Source organism: Muntiacus reevesi, chromosome 3 (assembly GCF_963930625.1).
Source record: "Muntiacus reevesi chromosome 3, mMunRee1.1, whole genome shotgun sequence".
NCBI lineage: Eukaryota > Metazoa > Chordata > Mammalia > Artiodactyla > Cervidae > Muntiacus > Muntiacus reevesi.
In genome coordinates this window covers 236,005,002-236,032,112 of record NC_089251.1, presented here as the reverse complement: position 1 = coordinate 236,032,112, position 27,111 = coordinate 236,005,002, and the positions used below count along the sequence as shown (strand labels likewise).

Genomic DNA, 27,111 nt, shown 5'->3' with positions numbered 1-27,111 from the left:
AGGTATAAAAGATTTATCTGCCTCTCAAGGTGGAAAAAGACTGTTATACAGTAGTTTCTATATAAATTTCCAGATTCATAATTTTGGGTCTCCCCCTCTATGCACAGTACCATCTGGTTCTCATCTCATTATGCTGAAGGGGAAGAACGGGGTATAAAGAACAAATGTGGTTACAGCTGTTAAATAAAAAAATCCTTCGATACAGAAACGCTGTGCTTGATTTTAGGATGAATTAAATAATATATGTATTAAAAATTTATCAATAGGTTTAGGAGATTTTCTACAAAGATTATATGAGATAATATAACTGGTATAAAAGATTCACCATGTTGCCTATCAAATGGTAGACACTTGGGTTAGCTTCCTTCCCGCTTCAGGCTACTCACTCTCAATAGCTTAAAGAAAGATGAAGACAAATTTTCTGTCTTATTTCATTGTCTTCCAGCTTTTTGATATATTGACAACTTTTCTAATCCTAACTATATAAAGCCTGGCCTAAGAAATTAGAGAAACACCTTAGACTCTGTAGAAAAACATATACAAGTAACATTTCCAGGTTAATATTATCATAAAATTTTTCTACATTATTATATCCAAAATTTAATAGACACCACTGAAGAAGATAAAGAATTCAAGAAACTTAGTGATAAATTATATGGTTTTGAAATGACTTATTAAACATAACTGGAATTATTTTTCAAGATTAGATACAGAACAATTTTTATTTTATGATGAAGTCCAGAATTTTATTTAAAAAAGGAATTGTTTCCAATGAGCATTTCTTAAATTCATCAAGATGGTCAATAAGAATTAACTTTACATAATGTTAAAAAAAACCAAATTAATAAAAATGCCAATTATTTAGATATGAACATATTTTAAAGAAGTGAGAATGCAACACTGCTATTAAAAGAAATAAGCACTGAACAAAAGAATTTATTTGAAATTTACTTGCATGTCAGTTGAGGGAAAATAGTTTCCCCATTAGAAAAACAAAGGGTTCATTAAAGGTAATACTGCTTTCTGAACACAAAATCTTGTTAACAAATCCTGGATTTCTGACCCTTATGTTGTGTGGAACTATCTTATCGAGCAGGTTCAGAATTATTGTAAATATTTTCATTATGTAAGAAATACCAGTACTGAAACAACACTTTATGTGTCTGTGGTCATAGTATACTGAGTGTTTACAAAATGCTTTGAGAAAAGAGATGCATTTCGGGATGGAAAGGAATCCTACTATGATTCATAATAATAGTAATTAACCACTCTGCTTTATTTAGCTGGCAAGAAAGGGGTCAAGCTATCTACTCTTGAAGAGAACTGTGTGTTTTTTCCGTGAAATGAATATAACACAGCTGGTGCATAATTACTGAGTTGCTACAGCCATTTATTTAGACGTGTCAATCATGGGAAAAGGTCAAGTACATTAAGCTGAATAAGCATGTGATCTCTAATTCCATGGATACTCTAACAGAATCAGAAAACGCAACAAGGCATCACTTATCATAACATATCAAAGAGCTCTCAGCCCAACAGAAATCCTCTTCTGAGGTTAGAGCTACAGAGAGAAAGAAAAGAAACCAAGAGGGTGTTAAGTGAGCGCGTGTGTGTGTACAGTGCGGAGAGATACTATTAGGCTACTTACTGTACTGTTGCTTCTTGTGCTATTTTGCTGAAAGAATTAAAAAGTCACACCAATGCTGGTCATAGTCACCTGACACTAGGACCATATATGTAATGATTACAAAACAAAAGACCATGTGACTCTGACTATTCTATATAGAAAATGAAAATCTTGAAAGTGCTAAAGTTGTTCATCAAAGAAATCACAGTTTGAGGTTTACTAGTTTAGAAGATACTGTGGAATATTTTAAAATATACTATTGCTTATATTTATAAAACTATCTTGAGCAAAACATAAAAACTAAATTACTTTGTACCTTAAGATATCAATGTTAGCTTTTATCTTGGAGGATAATAAGCCACAATATTTCTTGAATAAATGAATGAATCCTAATAACATCTATTTTCTAAGAAAAAAACAGAGAATTTCCCATTTTGATAGATTGTAAGACAACTTGATGTTGGATGTTTAGGGTGCTCAAAGGGAATCTAATCAAAATCAGTCAAGAAACAGGAATAATAAGAAACGTTTATAGGATATAATCCCTGCACTTAAAAAAAAAAAAAGTCATCCAATTGCTAAAAAATCAAATGCCAGAAAACAAAATAGCAAGCAATGATACAAATAAAAAGTAGAAAAAGAATCTGTATTAAACCTAATGTTCTTGTGTTGTATCAAGCATTAAATGCTGTAGGAATTCATAACAGAGTGAAATCAAAGGTAACCCGAGCAATCAAGGAAAGTTTCATGGAGAAGAACTTGAGTATTAAAATAGGGAATGGGAAATGGAGGAGTAGGAAATCAAGAAAAACAAGATAATTCACACAAAAATAGAAGACCACTTTTGGGGGATAATGTGAGGTGCATGTTACAGCAGGAGAAAAGTAAGATGAGATAGAGCATGCATTTTTGTAATTACAAAAACTTGCAATTTCACTATTATTTTCAAATATTTATGTTTTGCTATTTTATTTTACAAGCAAAAGAGATCAACATATGTTCTGGGATACTTTAAAAAATGAATGCAAAAGACAAGGTTATGCTCCCTATCTCCTCAACCTCATTTTAACTAAATTATGATTTCTGAACAGCCTTGACACTTTGCTTCAGGGAAATTGGTAGGATATGAGCAAAAAGGTAAAACTGTAAAATTTTCCAGATTTAGTCTTGTCTTGTATTAATCTGAAAGACATGTGCATATGTAGAAAGTGGCTCATTCTGAGAATTGTGGTAATTAAAGATAGAAGGGTTGCCTGGAAAAACTGAAGACTTTTTGAAGAAAAAAAGATTGCCATGAAGACAGTTGATGGAATTCAAACTGTGAAACTAAAGGAATGAAAAAATTAAAACATCTGAAAGCAAAGATGGAAAATACTTTTAACATTTCTACATAGCAGTTTACAAATAGGAAATAAGAGTTGCAGTTTTTTTTTTTAATGGCCACAATATTTTAGGAGATTCTCCCATCAAATAGTAGAGTCTCTTCTTCTAATCCTTGAATCCTGGCTTGGCCATGTAACTTATTTTGACTTTTGGGACACTGGCACATGTGATACAAAAAAGACTTAGAGAAAGCTTTTGTTTTTTTCTTTACTGCTTTCTACAAGAAAGCTTGTGTTTTTTTCTCTTATGCCACCATGTAATCATATGTATCAAATCTATCTAATTTTATCACATACCATTGCCAGTATACATTTTATGCATGCATGCCTGTGTGGGAGCCATCGCTTCAGTTGTGTCTGACTCAGATCCCACGGACTTTAGCCCGCCAGGCTCCTCTGTCCATGGGATTTTCCTGCCAAGACTACGGGAATGGATTGCCATGCCCTCCTCCAGGGGATCTTCCCAACCCAGGGATCTAACTTGCATTTATCTCCGGCCTCCCCTGCATTGCAGATGTACTCTTTACCACTGAGCCACTGGGGAAGCCGATATATTCTATAGCACCTTATATTTCCTTATAACATTTTTCAAAAATTCAGTTAAATAACTAATTGTATAATCAGGTATATAAGGCCTACGATAGGCTCTAGTGGTAGTAATAAGGTCTGTATAATCAAGTTCTCATTCCCAGTACTTGGCATATTAAAAGCTCACATTTCAATAATGTGAAAGCAGCCGGGAAAAATGGAAAATGCTATAAATTGAGACTGTGGAGGTAACCAAGAGAAGAGGAGGAGGGAGGGTTATCAGAACACTGCTGCTTGGTACCTAGTGGGAACATAAAGATGGAACTTCCTTTTTTTAATCTGTTGACAACTGTCTATACCCAGATGTGATCTGATCAATTTACCTTAATAAGGCTGACTTCATTTTCTAGAAAGATCCACTTGTGTAGTTTTGTAATTATGTGGATAGCAAGTACCCAATTCTAAGTAAAGAGAATAAAAAATTGGGGAGCAATATAAAAGCATAGAGCTAAGATGATGGTGAAACGTGATGTTAGGGGACATCTATTTTTATCCTCTCATTTATATAGGATCATGAGAGCATTTTAGGAAGAAGAGAAGCTGCACCCAAATCCTTTTGCTTTGAGATGTAAAGTCATTAAATCATTTCTGAAGGAGTATGGTACCCTTGTGAAGACAAGCAGGAATGCATGGTGGCCTCCCACTTCCATCCTCTGTTGAAAGGAAACTCTATAGATAGGAGGAGAGTTTGGACCCTTTTCCAGACTCAACAGCAGCCACCAGATTACTCTGTGTGTGTGTGTGTGTGTGTGTGTGTGTGTGTGTGTGTATTGATGGTTTTAGGTCCATCATGTGAATGATGCTAAACACCTTTCTGACAAAGTCACTTAGGTACTAGACAGCCTACTCTGAGTGGGGAAGACTTGAAGTATACACTCAAGTCTCAAGGCTGATTTTGGTATGCACATATGTGGAGGAGGAAGTTGTGTAGCTGACTGGATTAACCTGTACAGATAAACCAGGAAGGATCAACAACTTTGGTGGACAGGGCCTTGCTCCAAATAATAGTGAGTAGTCACAAACTCCAGTGCAACTTGCATCACCCCAACTCCCTGGATACAAGCAGATTTCTACTTGGTGGTAGAAGATATTAAGTTTTCTAGAGTTAAACAGTTGTTGAGATCAACCAGGAGGGAGATAGCCAGTGTATAAGGTCCATATTTTATCTCTTTTTTCACTGCTATATCACTACTACCTCGAGTAGGATCTTTGTTCTTGTTTAGTTCCCAAGTCAGGTCCAGCTCTTCTGTGACTGCATGGACTGTAGCCCAGCAGACTCTTCTGTCCATGGATTTCCTAGGCAAGAATACTGGAATGCATTGCTGTTTCCTTCTCCAGGGGATCTTCCTGACCAGGGATCAAACCTGCGTCTCCTGTGTTGGCAGGCAGATTCTTTACCACTGAGGCAGCACTTAATAATAGGCATTAAGTAGAATTGGAGGAATGAATGAATTAGTGAATCTAAACTCCCATTAATTCTCACTGAAGGTGGCAACTGGTTAGAGATATTAAGGACTGATTAAACCATTTAGTCTAAGTAACCCTATGGAACTTGGGAGGAGAACCCCAGGAGAAATGCCATACTTTTGGAATATCCAGATAGGTTATACCTCTGAGCTATTATATACTGTCAATGCTAACCAAATATGACCTAATTTTACATCTCAAAATGATAAAGCCAGATATACCCTTTCCATAAAAAGTTTATATTTGATGATATTTTGCCACATCTTTTCTACTTCAAATTTCTTTCTTCCTCAAGAAATGTAAAGAATAATTTTTCATGGTTTTCAAGAAGCGTGAATCATTAATAGGATATTTTTTAAACCCTTCACTTACACAGAGGACTTCCCTGATAGCTCAGTTGGTAAAGAATCCGCCTGCAATGCAGGAGACATCAGTTCGATTCCTGGGTCAGGAAGAGCTGCTGGAGAAGGAATAAGCTACACACTCCAGTATTCTTGGGTTTTTCTTGTCGCTCAGCTGGTAAGGAATCCACCTGCAATGCAGGAGACCTAGGTTGGGAAGATCCTCTGGAGAAAGGAAAAGCCACCCCCTCCAGTATTCTGGTCTGGAAATTCTATGGACTGCATAGTCCATGGTGTCGCAGAGTCAGATATAACTGAGAGATTTTCACCTTCACTCACTTATACAGAGCAAGTAGTCCTTTTCAAATTCAAAACTAATGAACTTTTCTTGTCAGTCAGACAACTGAAAATTTCAAAGTATTTCAATATTAAGCAAAGTTAACAAGAAATTTAAATTTTAAATCATACTCTAGAAATTCATTTAAAGATCATAGAATTTAGAGCTGCAAAATTCTTTAGAGAGCACCTGACTGATTCTCTCATTTTCATGAGAAAAATAAACAGAAATAAATGTGATGTAAACAGAAGTTGAAGAATTTAACCCAACACTGCTAAAACTAAACATTTCTAAATAATTGTATCCAATAGGGAAATTTTAAAAACTTTAGTTTTTTTCCTCATGCAAAACTCTACTATTTCCAAGTAACATAAAACAATGATACAATTCATCTTTCATGTACCAGTCTTCCAAATACTCAGTTATTTAGCAGTTAAGTTCTAAGTATTCCCTTAGCATTTTCCTCAACTAATATTTGTATAAGACGACCTCACTTTGGTAACATTCATCTTTTTCAGTGTCTACTTTAGGCACATTCACTGTATGAAGGTCCGTATGACGCACACGGAACACTTTGGATACATCCATACAGACTCCTATAGCTTTTATAGGTGGAAATTACATTCCAAGAAGTGAATAACACTCCAAGAAGTGAATTATACAGAGAGAGAATAAAGAAGATGAAAAAAATCAAGGAGAGATATATAGAGAGAAACCAACAGTTGAAAGATAGATGAAAATAGACAAAGCTTATATGAAACGGATGGAACCTCTCACATTATGTCAGTGGGAGGGTAAAATAAAACATAGATCAAAATTTTTAAACTCTATAATGTTTTGAGTCAGTGATCCTTCTGAGAATTACATCAGGAAAGTAAAGTGAACAAATATATATATATAATAATTTATTGAAACTTTGTTTAAAAGAGATAAATGAGAAACAAAACGTCCATTGATAAGGGACTGGTTAATTAAAGCATGATATGATCATGCAATGAAATACAAAGTTTGATTAAAATGGACAATATCAATATTAACATGGAATGATGCTGATTTTTTAAATGAAGAGAGTGGTTTAAAAGATTATGAATTATACTATAATTCACTTACATGTAACTTAGCTATCTAAAGAGCCTGTTGATGAAAGTGAAAGAGGAGAGTGAAAAAGTTGGCTTAAAGCTCAACATTCAGAAAACTAAGATCATGGCATTCGGGCCCATCACTTCATGGCAAATAGATGGGGAAACAGTGGAAACAGTGGGTGACTTTATTTTGGGGGGGCTCCAAAATCAATGCAGATGGTGACGGCAGCCATGAAATTAAAAGACACTTACTCCTTGGAAGGAAAGTTATGACCAACCTAGACAGCATATTAAAAAGTAGAGACATTACTTTGCCAACAAAGGTCCATCTAGTCAAGGCTATGGTTTTTCCAGTAGTCATGTATGGATGTGAGAGTTGATCTATAAAGAAAGCTGAGTGCTGAAGAATTGATGCTTTTGAACTGTGGTGTTGGAGAAGACTCTTGAGAGTCCCTTGGACTGCAAGGAGAGCCAACCAGTCCATCCTAAAAGAGATCAGTCCTGGGTGTTCATTGGAAGGACTGATGTTGAAGCTGAAACTCCAATACTTTGGCCACCTGATGCAAAGAGCTGGCTCATTTGAAAAGACCCTGATGCTGGGAAAGATTAAGGGCAGGAGTAGAAGGGGATGATGAGGATGAGATGGTTGGATGGCATCACCGACTAGATGGACATGGGTTTAGGTAAACTCCGGGAGTTGGTGATGGACAGGGAGGCCTGGCATGCTGCAGTTCATGTGGTCACAAAGAGTCGGACACGACTGAGCGACTGAACTGATGTCTGTTTATGTACATAATTAAATTGTATTCTGTTTATAATATTAATTCTGTTCAGAAATAATAATTTTTCCTCCTAAGTGGTGAGTTTTGGGGGTTGTTGTTTTGTTTTGTTTGCCTTCTTTATACTTTTTTATATTTCTTGGATTTTTCTAACTGAAGTAATTTTTTGTTTTAAAAAATTGTTTTAATAACTTTTAAAACAGTAAAAACTATTTTAATTTTGGGAATAAACACAGAAATGTCAAGTAGACTAAGAGGGGCCGGTGGATATAACAGAAAAAATAACAAGAAGGACTGCTCTGAGAAGTCACAGGAAGGAAGATGAGAAGAGAGAAGGAAGATCTAAAATCAAAGGTGTCGTCAAAAGTTTTACAAGCAACTGAGAATTCAGAAGGACTGACAAGAGGGGACCACTGTAGTTGGCAATTAAGAGCACCTTTTTAATAGATAGAATGCATGTTAATAAACCTTAAGAGAAAATCAAAGTGAGATAGCATGAGAGAAGCAATCATTATTTCAACTTAGTAAACATGACTTTCATGTTCATGATCATTACTACCATTACTACCATTTTCTTTAGAGTATCCAAAAACGTTTTCCCACTCTACTGTCATCCTGTTAAACAATAACAATTTATTATTATAAGAAAAAATTGAGTTATGCAAGGGAAAAATAGGTATAATTCTAAATAATTTAGCTAGATATTATAAATCCTTTTGGTAATAAGACTGTAATATGTTATTCACAAATGCTCCAAAGATAATTTAGAAGCAGCTTTGAAAGGTCAAAAAGAATATTAATAGTTAAGGCATTTTGTATAATCTTAAAGTCATTATATATAATATACAGTGTATAATACATAATGAAATATTACTCAGCCTTAGAAGGAATGAAGTTTTGCATTTGGATTCATGAACCTAGAAAACATTATGCTTAGTGAAAGAACTCAGAGAAAGACAATACTCTATGTTATCACTTATATGTGGAATCTAAAAAGTAAGATGAATGTATATAACAAAACAGAACAGATTCACAGATAAAGAGGATAAAATAGTTGCCACCATCAGGGAGAGGGAAGGGGGAGCAACAAGCTAGTGGTAGAGGATTAGGAGATACAAACTGCTACGTATAAAGTAGATAAACAACAAGGCTATACTGTACAGCACAGGAAAATATGGCATCCATTTTGTAATAATGTTAAATGGAGTATAATCTATAAAAATATTTATACTATAATCTGAAGTAAATATAATATTGTAAATCAACTAAACTTCAACAAAAAGGATATTCATAATATTCTTGCTGCAGAGACAAGACAAAAGCTTAATTTACCAGCAGAAAATCAAATTTTTATTTTCTATTAGTCATGCTTTCTATCATTTTGATTTTGTGTATTATCTTCCCAACTGAAGATCTCAGTTGGGATAGAGATGATATAGGGGTAGAGAAGATAGAGAAGGAAAGAAAAAATAATTAGATATTTTCATTATGCTTTCAGCAGTCCTGACAAACTAATAAGAGTAATAGGGATGACTAGGTAGACTAGGAAAGTGGAGTGGTAGAATGGGGTATTGTCACCAGAAGGAAATATAAAAGCGCATTCCAAAAAGCAACCTCAGAATACTGGTACACAAAATGGAATTAATTCTATTAAGGTTCCAGTGATACTATTAATAGCACTGATAAAAGTATCAGTTCAGTTCAGTCACTCAGTCGTGTCTGACTCCTTGTGATCCCGTGGACTGCAGCACACCAGGCTTCCCTGTCCATCATCAACGCCCAGAGTTTTCTCAAACTTATGTCCACCAAGTAGGTGATGCCATCCAACCAACTTATCCTCTGTTATACTCTTCTCCTCTGTTATCCTCTTCTTCTCCTGCCTTCAATCTTTCCCAGCATCAGGGTCTTTTCCAATGAGTCAATTCTTCACATCAGGTGGCCAAAGTATTGGAGTTTCAGCCTCAACATCAGTCCTTCCAATGAATATTCAGAACTGATTTCCTTTAGGATGATCTGGTTGGATCTCTTTGCAGTTCAAGGGACTCTCAAGAGTCTTCTCCAACACCACAGTTCAAAAGCATCAATTATTTGGCATTTAGCTTTCCTTACAGTCCAACTCTAGCATCCATACATGACTACTGCAACAACCATAGCTTTGACTAGACGGACCATTGTTGGCAAAGTAATGTCTCAGCTTTTTAATACGCTGTCTAGGTTTGTCATAGCTTTTCTTTTTTTAAAAAGTTAATTTAATTGGAGGCTAATTACTTTACAATATTGTAGTGATTTTTGCCATACATTGACATGAATCAGCCATGGGTGTACATGTGTTCCCCATCCTGAAACCCCCTCCCACCTCCCTTCCCAGTCCATCCCTCAGGGTCATCCCAGTGCACCAGCCCTGAGCACCCTGTCTCATGCATTGAACCTGAACTGGCGATCTATTTCACATATGATAATATACAAGTTTCAATGTGTCATAGCTTTTCTTACAAGGAGCAAGTGTCTTTTAATTTCATGGCTGTAGTCACCATCTGCAGTGATTTTGGAAGCCAAGAAAATATAATATAAAATAAAATTATAAATGTGTATAAAATTATAAAATGTGTGATAAAAGTATAGATGTGTATAACACAGAGAGGGGTTTCCAGGTGGCGCTAGTGGTAAAGAACCCACCTGCCAGTCCAGGAGACATAAGAGATATGGGTACAATCCCTGAGTCAGAAAAGGCCCTGGAGGAGGACATGGCAACCCACTCCAGTATTCTTGCCTGGAGAATTCCATGGACAAACGAGCCTGGCAGGTTAAAGTTCATAGGGTCACAAAGAGTTGGACATGACTAAAGTTACTTGGGAAAGGAATATGGCAAGGTTGTATACTGTTACTCTCTTTATTTAACTTACATGCAGAGTACGTCATGCAAAATGCCGGGCTGGATGAATCACAAGCTGGACTCAAGATTGCTGGGAGAAATATCAACAACCTCAGGTATGCAGATGATACCTGCATATATGCAGGTAGATGATAGTGGCAGAAAGTGAAAAGGAACTAAAGAGCCTCTTGATGAGGGTGAAAGAGGAGAGTGAAAAAGCTGACTTAAAACTCAACATTCAAAAAACAAAGATCATGGCATCAGGTCCCATCACTTCATGGCAAATGGATGGGGAAAAAGTGGAAGCAGTGACTGATTTTATTTTCTTGGGCTCCTAAATCACTGCAGATGGCAACTGCAGCCATGAAATTAAAAGATGCTTGCTCCTTGAAGGAAAGTTAAGATAAACTTAGTCAGCATATTAAAAATCAAAGACACCACTTTGCTGACAAAGGTCCATATAGTCAAAGGTATGGTTTTTCCAGTAGTCATGTACCTATGTGAGAGTTGGACTAAAGAAAACTGAGCACTGAAAAACTGATGCTTTCAAACTGTGGAGCTGGAGAAGACGCTTGAGAGTCCCTAGGACAGCAAGAAGATCAGTCAATCCTAAAGGAAATCAATCCTGAATATTCACTGAAAGGATAGATGCTGAAGCTGAAGCTCCAATGGCCACCTGATGCAAACAGCCGCTCATTGGAAAAGACCCTGATGCTGGAAAGGATTGAAGGCAAAAGGAGAAGAGGGCAGTAAGAGGATGAGATGGTTAGATAGCATACAGACCCAGTGGACATAAATCTGAGCAAACTCCAGGAGACAGTGAAGCACAGGGAATGCCAGCGTGCTGCAGTCCATGGGCTCATAAAGAGCCAGACACAACTTAGCAACTGAACAACAACAACAAAATCCAGAAAATCAAGAACATCACCTCTTTCAATTACTATTTAATACTTACTATCATCAGTATTTATTGCAATTAATATTTTAAATGTAAACATTTATGTGCAGGGTGGCCCCTGTAATTTTTCCCAAGGAAGTTTAGAACTCAAGGGCTCTTTTGATAGCACCGGTATGTAAACCACCTTGGAAAATAAAGAGCATAAAATAAAAAAAAAAAGAAAAGAAAGAGCATAAGACAGAAGTTTTACTCACTGCTTGTATACCACTAGCACTCAATTAATATTGGTAAATGATGATGACTTCACAAGGGAAGTCCAAACTGATTGGTAGCCCACCTGTGCTTCGATTGTGCGGGGATAACCTGTGGAGGTTACCATCACATGGAGCCCAGGGGCTTTAAACTAGGATAGTTCGAGGGGGAAGCTAGTGGAAATAGAGATTGAAGAATTTAATCAAGAAGTAGACTAAATGGATTCCTTCACAATGTCACTTTCAGAATACTACTGCCACACTATTAAACTGTATAACTAAATAATCAACTCGTTTAAGTCTCAGGTGTCTGGAGAACTCAAAAGTATAGTGTTAATATAAACATATTAAGAAGCTTTAGTCATTTGTGGTTTGTCTTCAAAGTATTAAATATTTTTGAAGAAAAATATAGAAGGATTAAAGGAATAAATTCTTTGCTGCAAAATGCCCTCTTTTAATATTTATAGGATTATATTTAAGGTAATGAAAAGGGATTTCTTTTCATCTATTATATCACTAAAATAGCAAATAATTGAAAATTATACATATACACACAAATATACACAAAGGATAAGTCTTAGGTCACATTACATAGCAAACACTTCAAAGCTGTACTGTGCTTTTGATAAGTAGAGAATAGGTAGCAAACAGAGACAGATTTATAAGGAACAATGAGGGAGATTAAGAACATATGCTCTTATTCTAAAATCAGCTGCCTAAAAACGGACATCATACTAGGGATGGAAAAAATACAACAAGGACTCCTAAATTATGAAACCATAAATTTGCTGGATTTCTTAGTCACATATACACATTAGAATATTTGTTACTATTACTACCCTCATGCAAGGACATACTTGCAAATGATATAATTATTTGCAAATGATCTAATAAGCCATGACCAAATTTAGAAAAGTAGATCTTTAAAATTTACAATGTACTCTAAAAACAGACTATAAATAACTATCAAGCTACAACTCCAAATAGAAAAAATATCACAAATAAGTTTATATATCAAAATAAAGATGTGGGTCACACACAAAATTCATGTGGAACAATTAGTATGAAGAAATATGGAATATGATGTATAACTCACCTGGGAGTTAACTTTAGGAGTAAAAGTAATTCCATTATTAGACTGTTTAAAAACAAACATTCTCTTATTTAGTTTTTATTTTTAGGATATCCAGGAGAAAAATAAAACAATTCATTGTGAAATGTACATAGGTGGCCAAGATAGTCAATTAGGAAATAAAATTTACTACTGGTTATTTTTTTTCTGGTATCTTCACTATTAGTCATTCTGCCTAATTCCCATCCTCAAATAACCTAAAGTGTTTGGCAGGCAGAATGTTCAATTTTAAATGGATCCTATGTAGTTAATTAACTCCACTAATTATTACCAATGGACCAAATACCAGTTAGAATTTCTCCATCAAGTGACATTGAACCTGTATCACAATATTATTTGCACAAAAGCTAGCATCCAAAAATAGCAGGAAAAAAGGTTCTTTCTTTTTCAAATAAAAGACATTTGAAATAGTGAAACAATAAGATTATTCATTCTGTGGTACAGCAGAGACAAGAATTTAAAATAAGAGAACATAAGGTTATATTAAAAATTGTCTCCAATGGGATAGAGCTTTTCCTTTTGTGGAAATGAATCGGTCTAATAGGAATTTACTAGTTATAAAATTTTTCAAATTTTTGCAAAATTATTTGGAAAGCTATTGCAGTGCAGGTAATATCAAATTCTTTATTGCTTCATAGGATAATCTCAACTTTTTAAAAATAGTTATGACTGAGTAAATATGCCCCAGTCTTCCAGTTAATACACATCTTGCCCCATTCGATCACCTAAAAAACAAGTCTCCACATTATGTTTATGTCTAGGTGTTAAAAGCCCAGACCCTTGAGTATCTGAATCCCTGCTCTTATACTTGCTAGTCAGGGCCTGGGCAAGTCAATCTTTTGGGCTTTGGTTTCTTTATCCATAAAATGAAGATGATAATAGCATTTACCACACTGAGTAACTTTAAAAATTTAATTTATTCTTCATTATTTGACTTACCTTATGCAAATATTTAAACTTCATTTCCACTCACTCCTTACCCCCATGTACACAATAGCCACACCATATTTGCCATTCCCAGAATATGATAAATTCTTCCTTCTTTGTCCTCAGAACTTTCATTCATCCTTCTAAGCCCATCTCAGTATCTCTGAAGGCAACTTTTGTTTCTCTCAGAAGAATTCATTTTTGCCTTCTGAAGGCAATTTTTGGAGATTAAAAAATCAGAAAGAAAAAGATTTAAGCCTAATTTTTGGATTTTTCTTTATTTTTTAAATTATTTTTTACTTTGGTTGAAAAATATCATATCGTAATCATAGGATCAGCACTTATCTTCCATTTTTTAGTGAAAAATACTTTTGACATTACAATAATTATGGTCAGAAAAGCATTTTAGTTATCTTAGGAGCACAGGAATGCATTAGGTGAAATGAAGAAAGTGGGAAGGTAGTATCACTGATAAAATTATGTTGCATGATGGCTTTGCAGTATGTATTTTACTTATATTTTCTCTGGACTTTGGGTCCACAATATATTGAATGGTCCTAAAAGAAATAAAGTAGTAAACCTAATTTTTTGTCTAAAATAAAATGAGCAAAAGAATATCAAGATATAGATATAATTTTCTCTATTAAATCCATGACTTAAAAGTATTTTGCTCTCTGCTAAAAGCAACATAAAATAAAGAAAATGTCTTTTAAATTTAATTTGTAGGCCAAGATTTAAATATTAGCTTAACTTTTCCATTAAAGTTTTAAATTTATGAATTCCTGAATATCCAATTAGGATGTAACTAGTTTTATTTATCTTAGTACAGTGAAACATAATCAGAACCTTCTGTATTTACATGTTAAATGTTTGAAAGGTAATTAAATATTTGATGAGTGTTGATTACACATCTAATTATATTACATAAACTTAACTTCTTACGTGTTTAGTGACATATTATTGAATTACATATAAATGAAATTCAATGCAACACATTTTTTAGTACCTATCGAGTTTAAGAAAAAGTGCTGGATAGATACCATGATATAATGCAAATAACAGGTAAGACAAAGATTTGCTCCTGAACAAACTTGTAATCAAATAAGAATAAGAATTATATACATAATAATATACATAATATATACATAATATGAAATGATGTAAATTCAGAAAGAGTGATCTGAAGGATGAAGATAATTATTCTGCCAGGAGGAATCAAGTAACACTAATGGGTGGGCAGAATGAACATTCTATTCTTTGTGGAGAAGATGAGAAGGCACCAATTTAGTATTGTTGTTGTTCCGTCATGAAGTCGTGTCTGACTCTTTGCAACTCCACAGACTGTAGCCCGCCAGGCTCCACTGTCCATGGGATTTCTGTCCAGGCAAGAATACTGAAGTGGGTTGCCATTTCCCTCTCCTGGGGCTCTTCCCAACCCAGGATCTAATCTGCCTCTCCAGCATTGCAGGTGGATTCTTTACCACTGAGACACCTGGGAAGCCCCCAGTTTGGTACGGAACAACTAAAAGGTTTTGAACACAAAGTTTCTAGTAATATTCTTAAGGTTTTACTGCCTCCTATGTGTTCTCAAGCTGTAGAAAATAGCAGGTATTATTTTAGAAATATGTGCTAAAAACACAGAAAACAAATTGTATCTCACTCACTAAAGAATTTATTTATATATATCAATGATTTTGGGTAAAGTTTAACCTGTGAGGAGGAATGCAAGCTGTAACAAGCATAAAGTTAGGCAACAAAGGAATATGAAGGATAAAAGGGCAAGCATTCTATACCATATACAGAAACTCAAAATGAATGAAAGACCTAAAGGTAAGACCTAAAGCTACAAGTTAGAAGGATACATAGGAAAAAGCTTTATGACACTGGATTTGGCAAGTATTTCTTGAAAATAACACCAAAAACATAGGCAACAAAAGTAAAACTAGACAAGTTGGACTAAATCAAAACATTAAAATTTTATGTGTACCAAAGGATACAGTCAACAGAGCGAACGGGCAATCTACTGAACAGGAGAAAATATTTACAAATCATGTATCAACAACAACATTAAAAATACAGATAATGCACAAAAGACTTGAATTGACACTTCTCCAAAGATGACATGCAAATAGCCAACAAGCATATGAGAATATGTTTAATACCACTAATTATTAGGAAAATGCAAATGAAAACCACAATGAGAAATCACCTCACATCCATTACGATGGCTACTATCAGGAAAACTTGGAAAACTGCAAGTATTAGTGAGGAGATTAAAAAAAATTGGAACCCTCGTGCAGTTTGGTGGGAATGCAGAATTGTGCATAAGCTATGAAAAACAATATGACAATTCCTCTAAAAATTAAAAACAGAATGAGCCTTTTTCTTGTTTTTCAGTCTCTAAATTGTATACAACTCTTTGCAACCCCATGGACCACAGTACACCAGGCTTCTCTGTCCTCCACTATCTCCAGAGTTTGCTCAGATTCATGTCCATTGAGTTGGTGATACTTTCTAACCATCTCATTCTCTGCCACCCACTTCTCCTTTTGCCTTCAATCTTTCAGAGCATCAAGATCTTTTCCAATGAGTCAACTCTTTGTAGCCAGAGTTTTTCCAATGAATATTCAGGATTGAATATTCAGGATATTCCAGTGGATATTTTTCCAATGGATATTCCTTTAGGATTGACCCTAGGATCCAGCAAGTCCATGTAGAGGTATATACTCAAAAGAATTGAAAGCAGGGTCTCAAAGAAATATCTGCATATTCATGCTCATAACAGCACTACTCACAATAGCAAAGAGATGAAAGCAATTATGTCCATAAATAGATGAATGGATAAATAGAATGTAGTATATACATACAATGGATATTACTCAGTCTTCAGAAGGAAAGTAAGTCTAACACATGCTACAACATGGATAAACCTTCAAGACATTATGCTAAGTGAAATAAAACAGTCAAAAAAGACAAATACTGCATGATTTCACTTATATGAGGTGTACAGGGTACCCACATTCATAGAAACAGAAGGTAGAATGGTGGTTGCCGGGGGAGAAGGAAATGGGGAGTTGCTGTTTTACAGAATTTCAGTTTTGAGGATGAAAAAGTTCCAGAAATGGCTTATACAACATTGTGAATAGATTTAACAACACTGAACTGTACACTTAGAACTGGTTATGATGATAAATTTTATGTTATGCTTTTTTTTACCACAAAGAACTTCTATTTCATTTCAAATAAGTATCTATTGGTATATTTTATCTATGTTCCTAAAGAAGCTCTTAAAAAGTGGTGCTCCCATCTTTTCATTTAATTACACAAAAGGAGAAACTACTATACTACCTCCATTACCCTCAGTAATGCCACCTTTCTGCCTGGTGTTCTACCCTTACCCACGTTATAATATATTATGCTACCACCAGTTGATTTTTTCTGAACCATGATAACTACTTCATTGCCCCTGCATTATTTTCTGATGCAGGGTAACCAACTTGGGAATCACTAACAGATTTGTTTATTCTTTGCATGCATCACAAAAGAATCCTCTACAGCATCCTCAAATGCTGGAATATTTATCTACTCACTATGATCTGCGAGCAAAAAAAATACTTCTAAAACCAACACAAATAAGGTTTTCCTCATTTAAAAAAATTCTATACTGTAATATTATGTTTGCATTCTGTGATGTTATTTTCAATCACCAGTGACTTGGTCACAATTATTCACGTCTGCGATTAAAATTCCCACTAGAGACATCAGCAAATGAAACAGATATGATTTATCCAGTTGTGTTTTTTCAATCAGAAATCTCTTTCAAAGCAATGTGCACTGTTATGTGCATTTCCTAATCATTCCCAGTAAAAGGAAATGTATGTAATATATGCTAACACAATAATTAAAATGACCTAAGTGAATCTTATTTTAGCATTATGTATTTTCCATTCAAAGGGGCCATTTACCATTTTACGTTAGCTATTTCTACATTTCCTTCTCCAGGGGATCTTCCCAACCCAGGGATCGAACCCAGGTCTCCAGCACTGCAGGCAGAGCTACCAGGGAAGTCCCATTTATAAATTGCTAACTGTTAACTTCCATTTATCTGTGTGTGGATTATCAATCACAGTCTTTAAACTCAAGATGATTTTTCCCTGGAATGGAGTATATTTTTAAACTAAATTCTTGTTTTGTTAGGTTTTCTTGTGTGAGTTTAGTGAATATAAGCATAGTTTATGTCATGGTACAACTTAAGTAGGACAGTAAAAAAACTGCTGAGAAAAAAGCAATAGCATTTCAAATCTAAAGAAAAATTACTTTTATATTACTCAGTACTGGGTTAGATTTTTCAAGTTTCTGCTCATTTCAATTTATATAATAAATATGGATCACATGCAAATTACTAAGCCCACCCATTAAGTATAAACTTTCTAGACCATGGGGGTTTTCTGTGCATCAAGCAAAATGTCAGGCATAGAATGGGTATAGTTTGTCTCTAGATACTATATTACCTCTCCTCTTATTTAATTGTTGTAGCTAAAGGTAAGACCCGAAAATAATTAACTTAATTGTAATATAAGTGGCTACATTACAATTTTTAAGGGGAATAAACACTTTAGGCTGCAGTAGATTATTAGGAGCTATCTCCAATGCATTTTACTTAAGATGATTTGGGTATCACTTTTCAACAAAAAGATGAAAAATACCATATACCTTATATCTCACTAGCAATAATCATTGTCTGTTTCATCCCCTTCATTGTTGGGTAGGTTTAATGGCTCAGCCTAAAACTATATACTTTAGTACAAGGTCAAAGCTAAAATACAGGTCTGTTGATTTTCAGTCTAGCCCTCTGTTTGCTAAATACCCTACTTGATAAACGGAGCACTATTAATTGTGAGCACTATTAATTCCAAGATTTTGGAAGCACAGGTACATTTGAAAGTTTGTAGAAATTGCACCACAGTAACCTATTTTCTTCTCCAATTTTCTCATTAAATTTTCTTAATATAAAAAAATCACTAATGGTGTGTATGCATAAATGTTAGTATAATAATAGTTGCCAAAGAATGCTCAAACAACTGCACAATTGCACTCATCTCACACGCTAGCATAGTAATGCTCAAAATTCTCCAAGCCAGGCTTCAAAGTAGATGAACCGTGAACTTCCAGATATTCAAACTGGATTTAGAAAAGGCAGAGGAACCAGAGATCAAATTGCCAGCATCCGTTGGATCATCAAAAAAGCAAGAGAGTTTCAGAAAAACATCTACCTTTGCTTTATTGATTATGCCAAAGCCTTTGACTGTGTGGATCATAAGAAACTGTGGAAAATTCTTCACGAGATGGGAATACCAGACCACCTGACCTGCCTCTTGAGAGATCTGTATGCATGTCAGGAACAACAGTTAGAACTGGACATGGAACAACAGACTGGTTCCAAATAGGAAAAGGAGCACATCAGGCCGAATACTGTCACCCTGCTTATTTAACTTATGTGCAGAGTACATCATGAGAAATGCTGGGCTGGAGGAAGCACAAGGTGGAATCAAGATTGCCAGGAGAAATATCAATAACCTCAGATATGCAGATAATACTACCTTTATGGTAGAAAGTGAAGAAGAACTAAAGAGCCTCTTTATGAAAGTGAAAGAGGAGAGTGAAAAAGTTAGCTTAAAAGTCAACATTCAGAAAACTAAGATCATGGCATCTGGTCCCATCACTTTATGGCAAATAGATGGGAAACAGTGACAGACTATTTTGGGTGGCTCCAAAATCACTGCAGATGGTGACTGAAGCCATGAAATTAAAAGACGCTTGCTCCTTGGAAGAAAATCTATGACCAACCTAGATGCAATATTAAAAAGCAGAGACATTACTTTGCCAACAAAGGTCCATTAAGGCTATCGTCTTTCCAGTAATCATGTATGGATGTGTGAGAGTTGGACTATAAAGGAAGCTGAGCATAGAAGAATTGATGCTTTTGAACTGTGGTGTTGGAGAAGACTCTTGAGAGTCCCTTGGATGGCAAGGAGATCCAACCAGTCCATCCTAAAGGAAATCAATCCTGAGTATCCACTGGAAAGACTGATGCTGAAGCTGAAACTCCAATACTTTGGCCCCTGATTCGACGAACTGACTCATTGGAAAAGACCCTGATGCTTGGAAAGATTGAGGGCAGGAGTAGAAGGGGATGACAGAGGATGAGATGGTTGGACAGCATCACCAACTCAATGGCTATGAGCTTGAGTAAGCTCTGGGTGTTGGTGATGGACAGGGAAGCCTGGAGTGCTGCAGTCCATGGGGTCGCAAAGAGTCAGACATGACTGAGCAACTGAACTGAACTGAATAATTGCCAACACTTATGTAACTCTTGCACCAGGTACTATTCCAATATTTTCCCCTTATTTCTCACAAAAATTTTAGGAAACACATTCCATTGTTATCTTTTTTTTTCTTTTTTTTTTTTTTTTTATTAGTTGGAGGCTAATTACTTCACAACATTTCAGTGGGTTTTGTCATACATTGATATGAATCAGCCATAGAGTTACACGTATTCCCCATCCCGATCCCCCCTCCCACCTCCCTCTCCACCCGATTACAGCAGAGGAAAAAACTGAGGCACAGAGAAAGTGAAAGTGAAGTCACTCAGTCATGTCCGACTCTTCGCCAGGCTCCTCCCTCCATTGAATCTTCCAGGCTAGAGTACTGGAGTGGGTTGCCATTTCCTTCCCTAGCGGCTCTTCCTAACCCAGGGATTGAACTCAGGTCTCCTGCATTGCAGGCAGATGCTTTACCATCTGAGCCACTAGGGAAGCCACAGAGAAGCTAACTAATTAACTAGCTAAAGGTTCTGTAGCATATAAGTGATAGAACTGATATCTGAACCCAGTATATTCTGGTTCAGAATCTCCCTGTTGAATTATCCGATCACACAAATGATGCCTTGAGCCCCCTCTCACAGATATCTCAGTAAACCTAGAACACCAATTGTCCTTAACTCCCAGTGACAGTCTACTCTGACAACACAGACTGGGTGAGATGCCTCTCCTGTCCTCCTCTGTCACATAGCACCCACCCAAGATGCTAGCCTGTCATAATTTTTTTCTTCTCATTTCCCAATTAATTTTAATTCCTTGAAGCAGGGTTACTGAAAGACTGGCATACAGTACAGTACAGGAATACAGGAGAGGTTCAATAAATGTCTGTTGAATGAATTAATGCTCTCATTGTTTGCAGGACTGTCTACTGGCACTCCAGACTACACCAAAACAGTCATATCCACGTCCCTCCACCACCACTACTCTGATTTCAAATTTTGTAGCTCTCCACATTACTAAAACTTCACATCTCTTTGAAATACCAATAGGTATTCCCTCCCCCCCAAAAGTCTTACCTTCTAAATCTTCTTTCTCAAAGTGTGTTTTGAGAATAGAACGAGTTCCACCTCTATCCACAACTGCTTCTTCATCATTTCTCTGGAAGAGAGAGAGAGAAGACTAAATGATAGTACTATATATTTTCTTAATTTCAGAAAATAAATTTTAATGTGACCTGATAATTTAGAGGTCTAATTCAGTAACATAAACCTACTTGCACATGACTATTCTGTTTGATTATCAAGTGTTAGTTTACAAAAGAAAAGACTTAGATTAATTTGACCACACATTCAGAAAAGGAATGCCACTTGATTTTCCATGAAACTGAGGGCAGTCAAACATTCTAGTTGGCATCATTTGTTAGTGAGATGAAAAATAGAAAACAAATAGCTATCCTGTCAATTTAGTAACATGCATTTTTCTCTCTGATAAAGAATTCTTGTTAACAAGATGACATTTTGAACTGTAGAAGGGAAATATGAAAATCAGTAATATTAACACCACTAATGCTATGGCAGGGACAAATAATTTCATTGCCATTATAAACTTGGTTGAGGAGAACTAACCTCTTGAAAGCAATTAGTAGCAATTACTAAATAAAGTACAACTCTAGTGACTTTGCTTCAGTATAATGAATTTTATTCAAACTAAACTGTAAATTACAATCATATGCATTAAACCTTCATTCAGTTTCTCTAAATTTTTTTACGTATTTAGAAGAACTGGACATAGGTTCTGTATTTTGAACACTGTACACATACTCAAAACAGGAGACTCAGTGATTAGGTATTCAGTAAAATAATGGAGGAGGTGTAAGCATATTCCATTTTGACCATGTAGGAATGGGCAAAATACAAAATACTGAATGAAGAGAAATACAGATTATTTACAACTTGTATCTGATTGTGAACTTCTATGTAAAAATTGCCTTAAAAGTGAACACGGCACAAAAGGAGAAATGAAAAGGTAGAATAAAGTTGAACGAATCTTCCAAGATCTATGCCTAAGCTTATTCAAGTTTATAACTATTAGAAAAGTGAAATATTTTTGTTTCTTCTTTGAAAGTCTTTTAATTCCTGATCATAATCTTAATAAAGATTTGTCCTCTATGTTGAGCAAATCAGTACCTTCAGCTGTAGGATTATAGACATGGGAAAAGTGAAAGTGTTAGTCGTTCAGTCATGTCTGACTCTGCGACCCCACGTACTATAGCCCACCAGGCTCCTCTGTCCATAGGATTCTCCAGGCAAGAATACTGGTGGGTTGCCACTCCCTTCTCCAGGGGATCTTCCTGACCCAGGGACTGAACCCTGGTCTCCTGCATTGCACACAGATTCTTTACCGTCTGAACCACCAGGGAAACCCAGATTATAGACATATTTCAATCTAAAATGATCAGTTCTCATATTCTTCAAATGCAGCAAAGTATGTAGCAGAAGGACATGCTTTATGCACTGTTGTCTTTCTGACAACTTGTGCTGACACAAGGCAGGGTAAAGTCTTTGAAATCAGAATTAAAGAAACTTACAATATAATGAGAGAAAAAATTAAAATGAAGATAGATTTCAGGACCCATTGCTCTTCTGTTTGGCAAGGTTTAAGAAAATCTGTTGGTTTAAGCAATAATAGCAATAGCCAAAGTCGAGACATATCATTTTCCTGCACCAAATAAATGCAAGCTTCAGTCTATTTTGAATCTGCTCTTGATACATTTACAAATGAAATTTATTCTCTGTGCAAGACATTTTCAAATATATGTCACATTGGAATACAACTCTGCCCTCTGGGGTGTTGTTAGGAAGAATGCCAAAAGCTAAGTCATGCATCCTTGTTCAAAGGTCAGAAAGAGCACTGTTTCACTATAACTCAAAATGGCAGTCTCTGAAAACAACTGCAAAATGGAAAGTTTTATATAGAATTTATGAAGATGTTTTCCCCATACAATAAATATTTGATTTTGATTTCAAAGACCTGAAGCAATTTTCAACTTATACAAAATGTTTTTTTCCCCTTATTTATAGAAAGCATGTATACTCTCTGTATACAAAAGATAATTCTCTTGAATAGCTAATGCTAAGATATTGAGATAAAATAAAATTGTGCATCAGAAGGAGAAGTAGAATCTGAATAGGAAATAGCTGATTGTTTAATTACTATGCAGGTTACAAGCAGAAGTGACCTAATTTTAATTTTTCTTTAAAAGAGAAAGAACTAGAAGCTAGAATATGAATATAACTCAATGTAAGTGACTCATTTTGTAGTTTCACATTATCCTCTTTAAATATCCTTAGTTGTTCCATATTTGCAGTTAAAAATTCCCAAGATATAGATTAGTGCTAATACATACACTGAAATCCCTCAACTTTGGCTATAGCTGAAAAGATTGCTTTGATATTATTCAAGACTTTTAGCAGAGTAGTTCCCTTCCCCCATGTTACCAGGAGCAGGTAAACATGAGGTGTGATAATGGGAAATGCAGAGCAACATATGGCACTGGGTCCAGTCCATGTGTAATCCCAAATAGAGCAATAAGTAAAATTTTTACTTCATCTTGAACTGTCATTATCTTTAGAATTGGTGAAAATCAGAAAGATATATATTAATGTGCCTTAATTTCCATATGTGTTAATATTTACTCATCTAGGAGCAAATTTTAGCACTGTGTTAGAGAGACAACACGTAAATATATTACACTGCCTTTCAATACAACTCACCTTTGCTATACTGTTGGGTAAACACTTTTCAGATGGTTGAGCCCAGCAAATAGTGTTTTAATTGGATAGGGGATCATGGTCCACAGTGAAAAATAGGTATCCCAACACAGTCACATATTCACATACATGTAATCACAAGTTTGGCAAACTAGCATTTATTCTTACTATAAACAAGGCACTCTGATATTTTCTGCTCAAGGGTATACTACTTCATTCAGAAGTCCTAATCACTACCCATCACATTTATTTAAGGACTGAAAAATGGCTTGTGACCTGCAGTTTGAAAAACATTGGTATAGACTACGACCCTGGGATAGACGAACTTATTCATACAGAAATTTCTTCTAGAATTGTTTATAAATATCAGCTCTGAGAGTATGCAAAAAAAACAAAAAAAAACATCTTTTTCTGATTTACCATGGCTCTTGAGCACAGTCATAAATGAAATAAACTTTTCTAGTTTTACAAGCCAAAATCTAACAGCAATCTTCTGGGCAGGAAAACTGAAACTTTTTCATGTCCTTTTGATAATTCTCATCTCATCTGAAAATGGATTAATAGAGGAGAAAGCAGTTCTTTTTCAATTCAGAGTTTTCTCTTCCTTATAACTATTTATCATATTTTTTAAAAAGTAACCACTTTTTCTGCCTTTTTAAAAAATATCAGATATTAGCATACTATGGTGTCCCATATATTCTCTACTAATCCTTACAGATCCACTTTCCACTCATTCTCCATGCTCTGTTTCTTTACAGACTGCATTACTAGGATCCCTTGACTTTTAGCTTCCCATAATGACAGAGGACTACAGAGTTGGACCCAGGGAAACATGGCCCCTGTTGGACCATAATTTGAAAATGACTGTGATCCTTTATTAAAGAACAAAGATCTTGTCATGTGACTTCTACAGCTATAGATCTCACTGGTTTGCATTAACCACTTCTTTGCTCCTTTAGGCGTAGGAGTAGTAACAGGTTCCAGCTGCTGCACATTTCTAGAATTTGATTAAACCTACTTGATTGCCCTTTATCCTGCCTACACTTTTTAAAAAAATTTTATCGGAGTATAGTTAGTTTACAATGCTGTATTAGTTTTGAGCATACAGCAAAGTGAATCAGTTATATATATATATGTCTTTTTAAATTCTTTTCCAATATCAGCTCAGTTCAGTCGCTCAGTCGTGTCTGATCTTTGCGACCCCATGAACCGCAGCACGCCAGGCCTCCCTGTCCATCACCAACTCCCGGAGTTTACTCAAACCCATGTTCATTGATCGGTGATGCCATCCAACCATCTCATCCTCTGTCATCCCCTTCTCCTCCTGCCCTCAATCTTTCCCAGCATCAGGGTCTTTTCAAATGAGTCAGCTCTTTGCATCAGGTGGCCAAAGTATTGGGAACTTCAGCTTCAACATCAGTCCTTCCAGTGAACACCCAGGACTGATCTCCTTTAGGATGGACTGGTTGGATCTCCTTGCAGTCCAAGGGACTCTCAAGAGTCTTCTCCAACACCACAGTTCAAGCGCATCAATTCTTCTATGCTCAGCTTTCTTTATAGTACAACTTTCACATTCATACATGACTACTGGAAAGATATAGCCTTGATTAGACAGACCTTTGTTGACAAAGTAATGCCTCTGCTTTTTAATATGGTGTCTAAGTTGGTCATAACTTTCCTTCCAAGGAGTAAGCATCTTTTAATTTCATGGCTGCAATCACCATCTGCAGTGATTTTGGAGCCTAGAAAAATAAAGTCAGCCACTGTTTCCACTGTTTCCCCATCTATTTGCCATGAAGTGATGGGACCAGATGCCATGATCTTAGTTTTCAGAATGTTTAGCTTTAAATCAACTTTTTCACTCTCCTCTTTCACTTTCACCAGGAGGCTCTTTAGTTCTTCTTCACTTTCTGCTAGCGTCAACTGGGTGGTGTCATCTGCATATCTGAGGTTATTGATATTTCTCTCAGCAATCTGGTTTCCAGTTTGTGCTTCCTCCAGCCCAGCATTTCTCATGATGTACTCTGCATATAAGTCAAATAAGCAGGGTGACAATATACAGCCTTGACGTACTCCTTGTCCTATTTGGAACCAGTCTGTTGTTCCACGTCCAGTTCTCACTTTTGCTTCCTGACCTGCATACAGATTTCTCAAGAGGCAGGTCAGGTGGTCTGGGATTCCCATCTCTTGAAGAATTTTCCAGTTTATTGTGATCCACACAGTCAAAAGCTTTGGCATAGTCAATAAGGCAGAAATAGATGCTTTTCTGGAACTCTCTTGCTTTTTTGATGATCCAGCGGATGTTGGCAATTTGATCTCTGGTTCCTCTGCTTTTTCTAAAACCAGCTTGAACATCTGGAAGTTCATAGTTCACGTATTGCTGAAGCCTGGCTTGGAGAATTTTGAGCATTACTTTACTAGCGTGTGAGATGAGTGCAATTGTGTGGTAGTTCAAGCATTCTTTGGCATTGCCTTTCTTTGGGATTGGAAAGAAAACTGACCTTTTCCAGTCCTGTGACCACTGCTCAGTTTTCCAAATTTGCTGGCACATTGAGTGCAGCACTTTCACAGCATCATCTGTCAGGATTTGAAATAGCTCAACTGGAATTCCATCACCTCCACTAGCTTTGTTCGTAGTGATGCTTCCTAAGGCCCACTTGACTTCACATTCCAGGATGTCTGGCTCTAGGTGAGTGGTCACGCCATTGTGGTTATTTGGGTCATGAAGATCTTTTTTGTGTAGTTCTTCTGTGTATTCTTGCCACCTCTTCTTAATATCTTCTGCTTCTGTTAGGTCCCCACCATTTCACCATTTCTGTCCTTTATTGAGCCCATCTTTGCATAAAATGTTCCCTTGGTATCTCTAATTTTCTTGAAGAGATCTCTAGTCTTTCCCATTCTATCGTCTTCCTCTGTTTCTTTGCATTGACCACTGAGGAAGGCTTTCTTATCTCTCCTGGCTATTCTTTGGAACTCTGCATTCAGATGGATATATCTTTCCTTTTCTCCCTTTCTTTTTGCTTCCCTTCTTTTCACAGCTGTTTGTAAGGCCTCCTCAGACAGCCATTTTGCTTTTTTGCATTTCTTTTTCTTGGGGATGGTCTTGAGTCCTGTCTCCTGTATAAAGTCATGAACCTTCATCCATAGCTCTTCAGGCACTCTTGTCTATCAGATCTAGTCCCTTACATCTATTTCTCACTTCCACTGTATAGTCATAAGGGATTTGATTTAGGTCATACCTGAATGGTCTAGTGGTTTTCTCCATTTTCTTCAATTTCAGTCTGGATTTGGCAATAAGGAGTTCATGATCTGAGCCACAGTCAGCTCTGCGTCTTGTT

General features: G+C 36.0%; 1 protein-coding gene across 3 annotated transcripts in view; it reads right to left on the bottom strand.

The window, feature by feature from the left end:
- The window catches only part of SLC4A10 (solute carrier family 4 member 10), a 225,745-nt gene that overhangs the window by 177,260 nt on the left and 21,374 nt on the right, over nucleotides 1-27,111 (bottom strand). For 2 of the 3 annotated variants that reach the window (XM_065927869.1, XM_065927870.1), the window contains exon 2: nucleotides 21,080-21,161. In XM_065927869.1, coding sequence (XP_065783941.1) covers nucleotides 21,080-21,161 — 82 coding nt within the window. Of the gene's footprint in view, nucleotides 1-21,079; nucleotides 21,162-27,111 lie in introns of those variants that run through there. The other variant, XM_065927871.1, reaches the window with a different exon arrangement.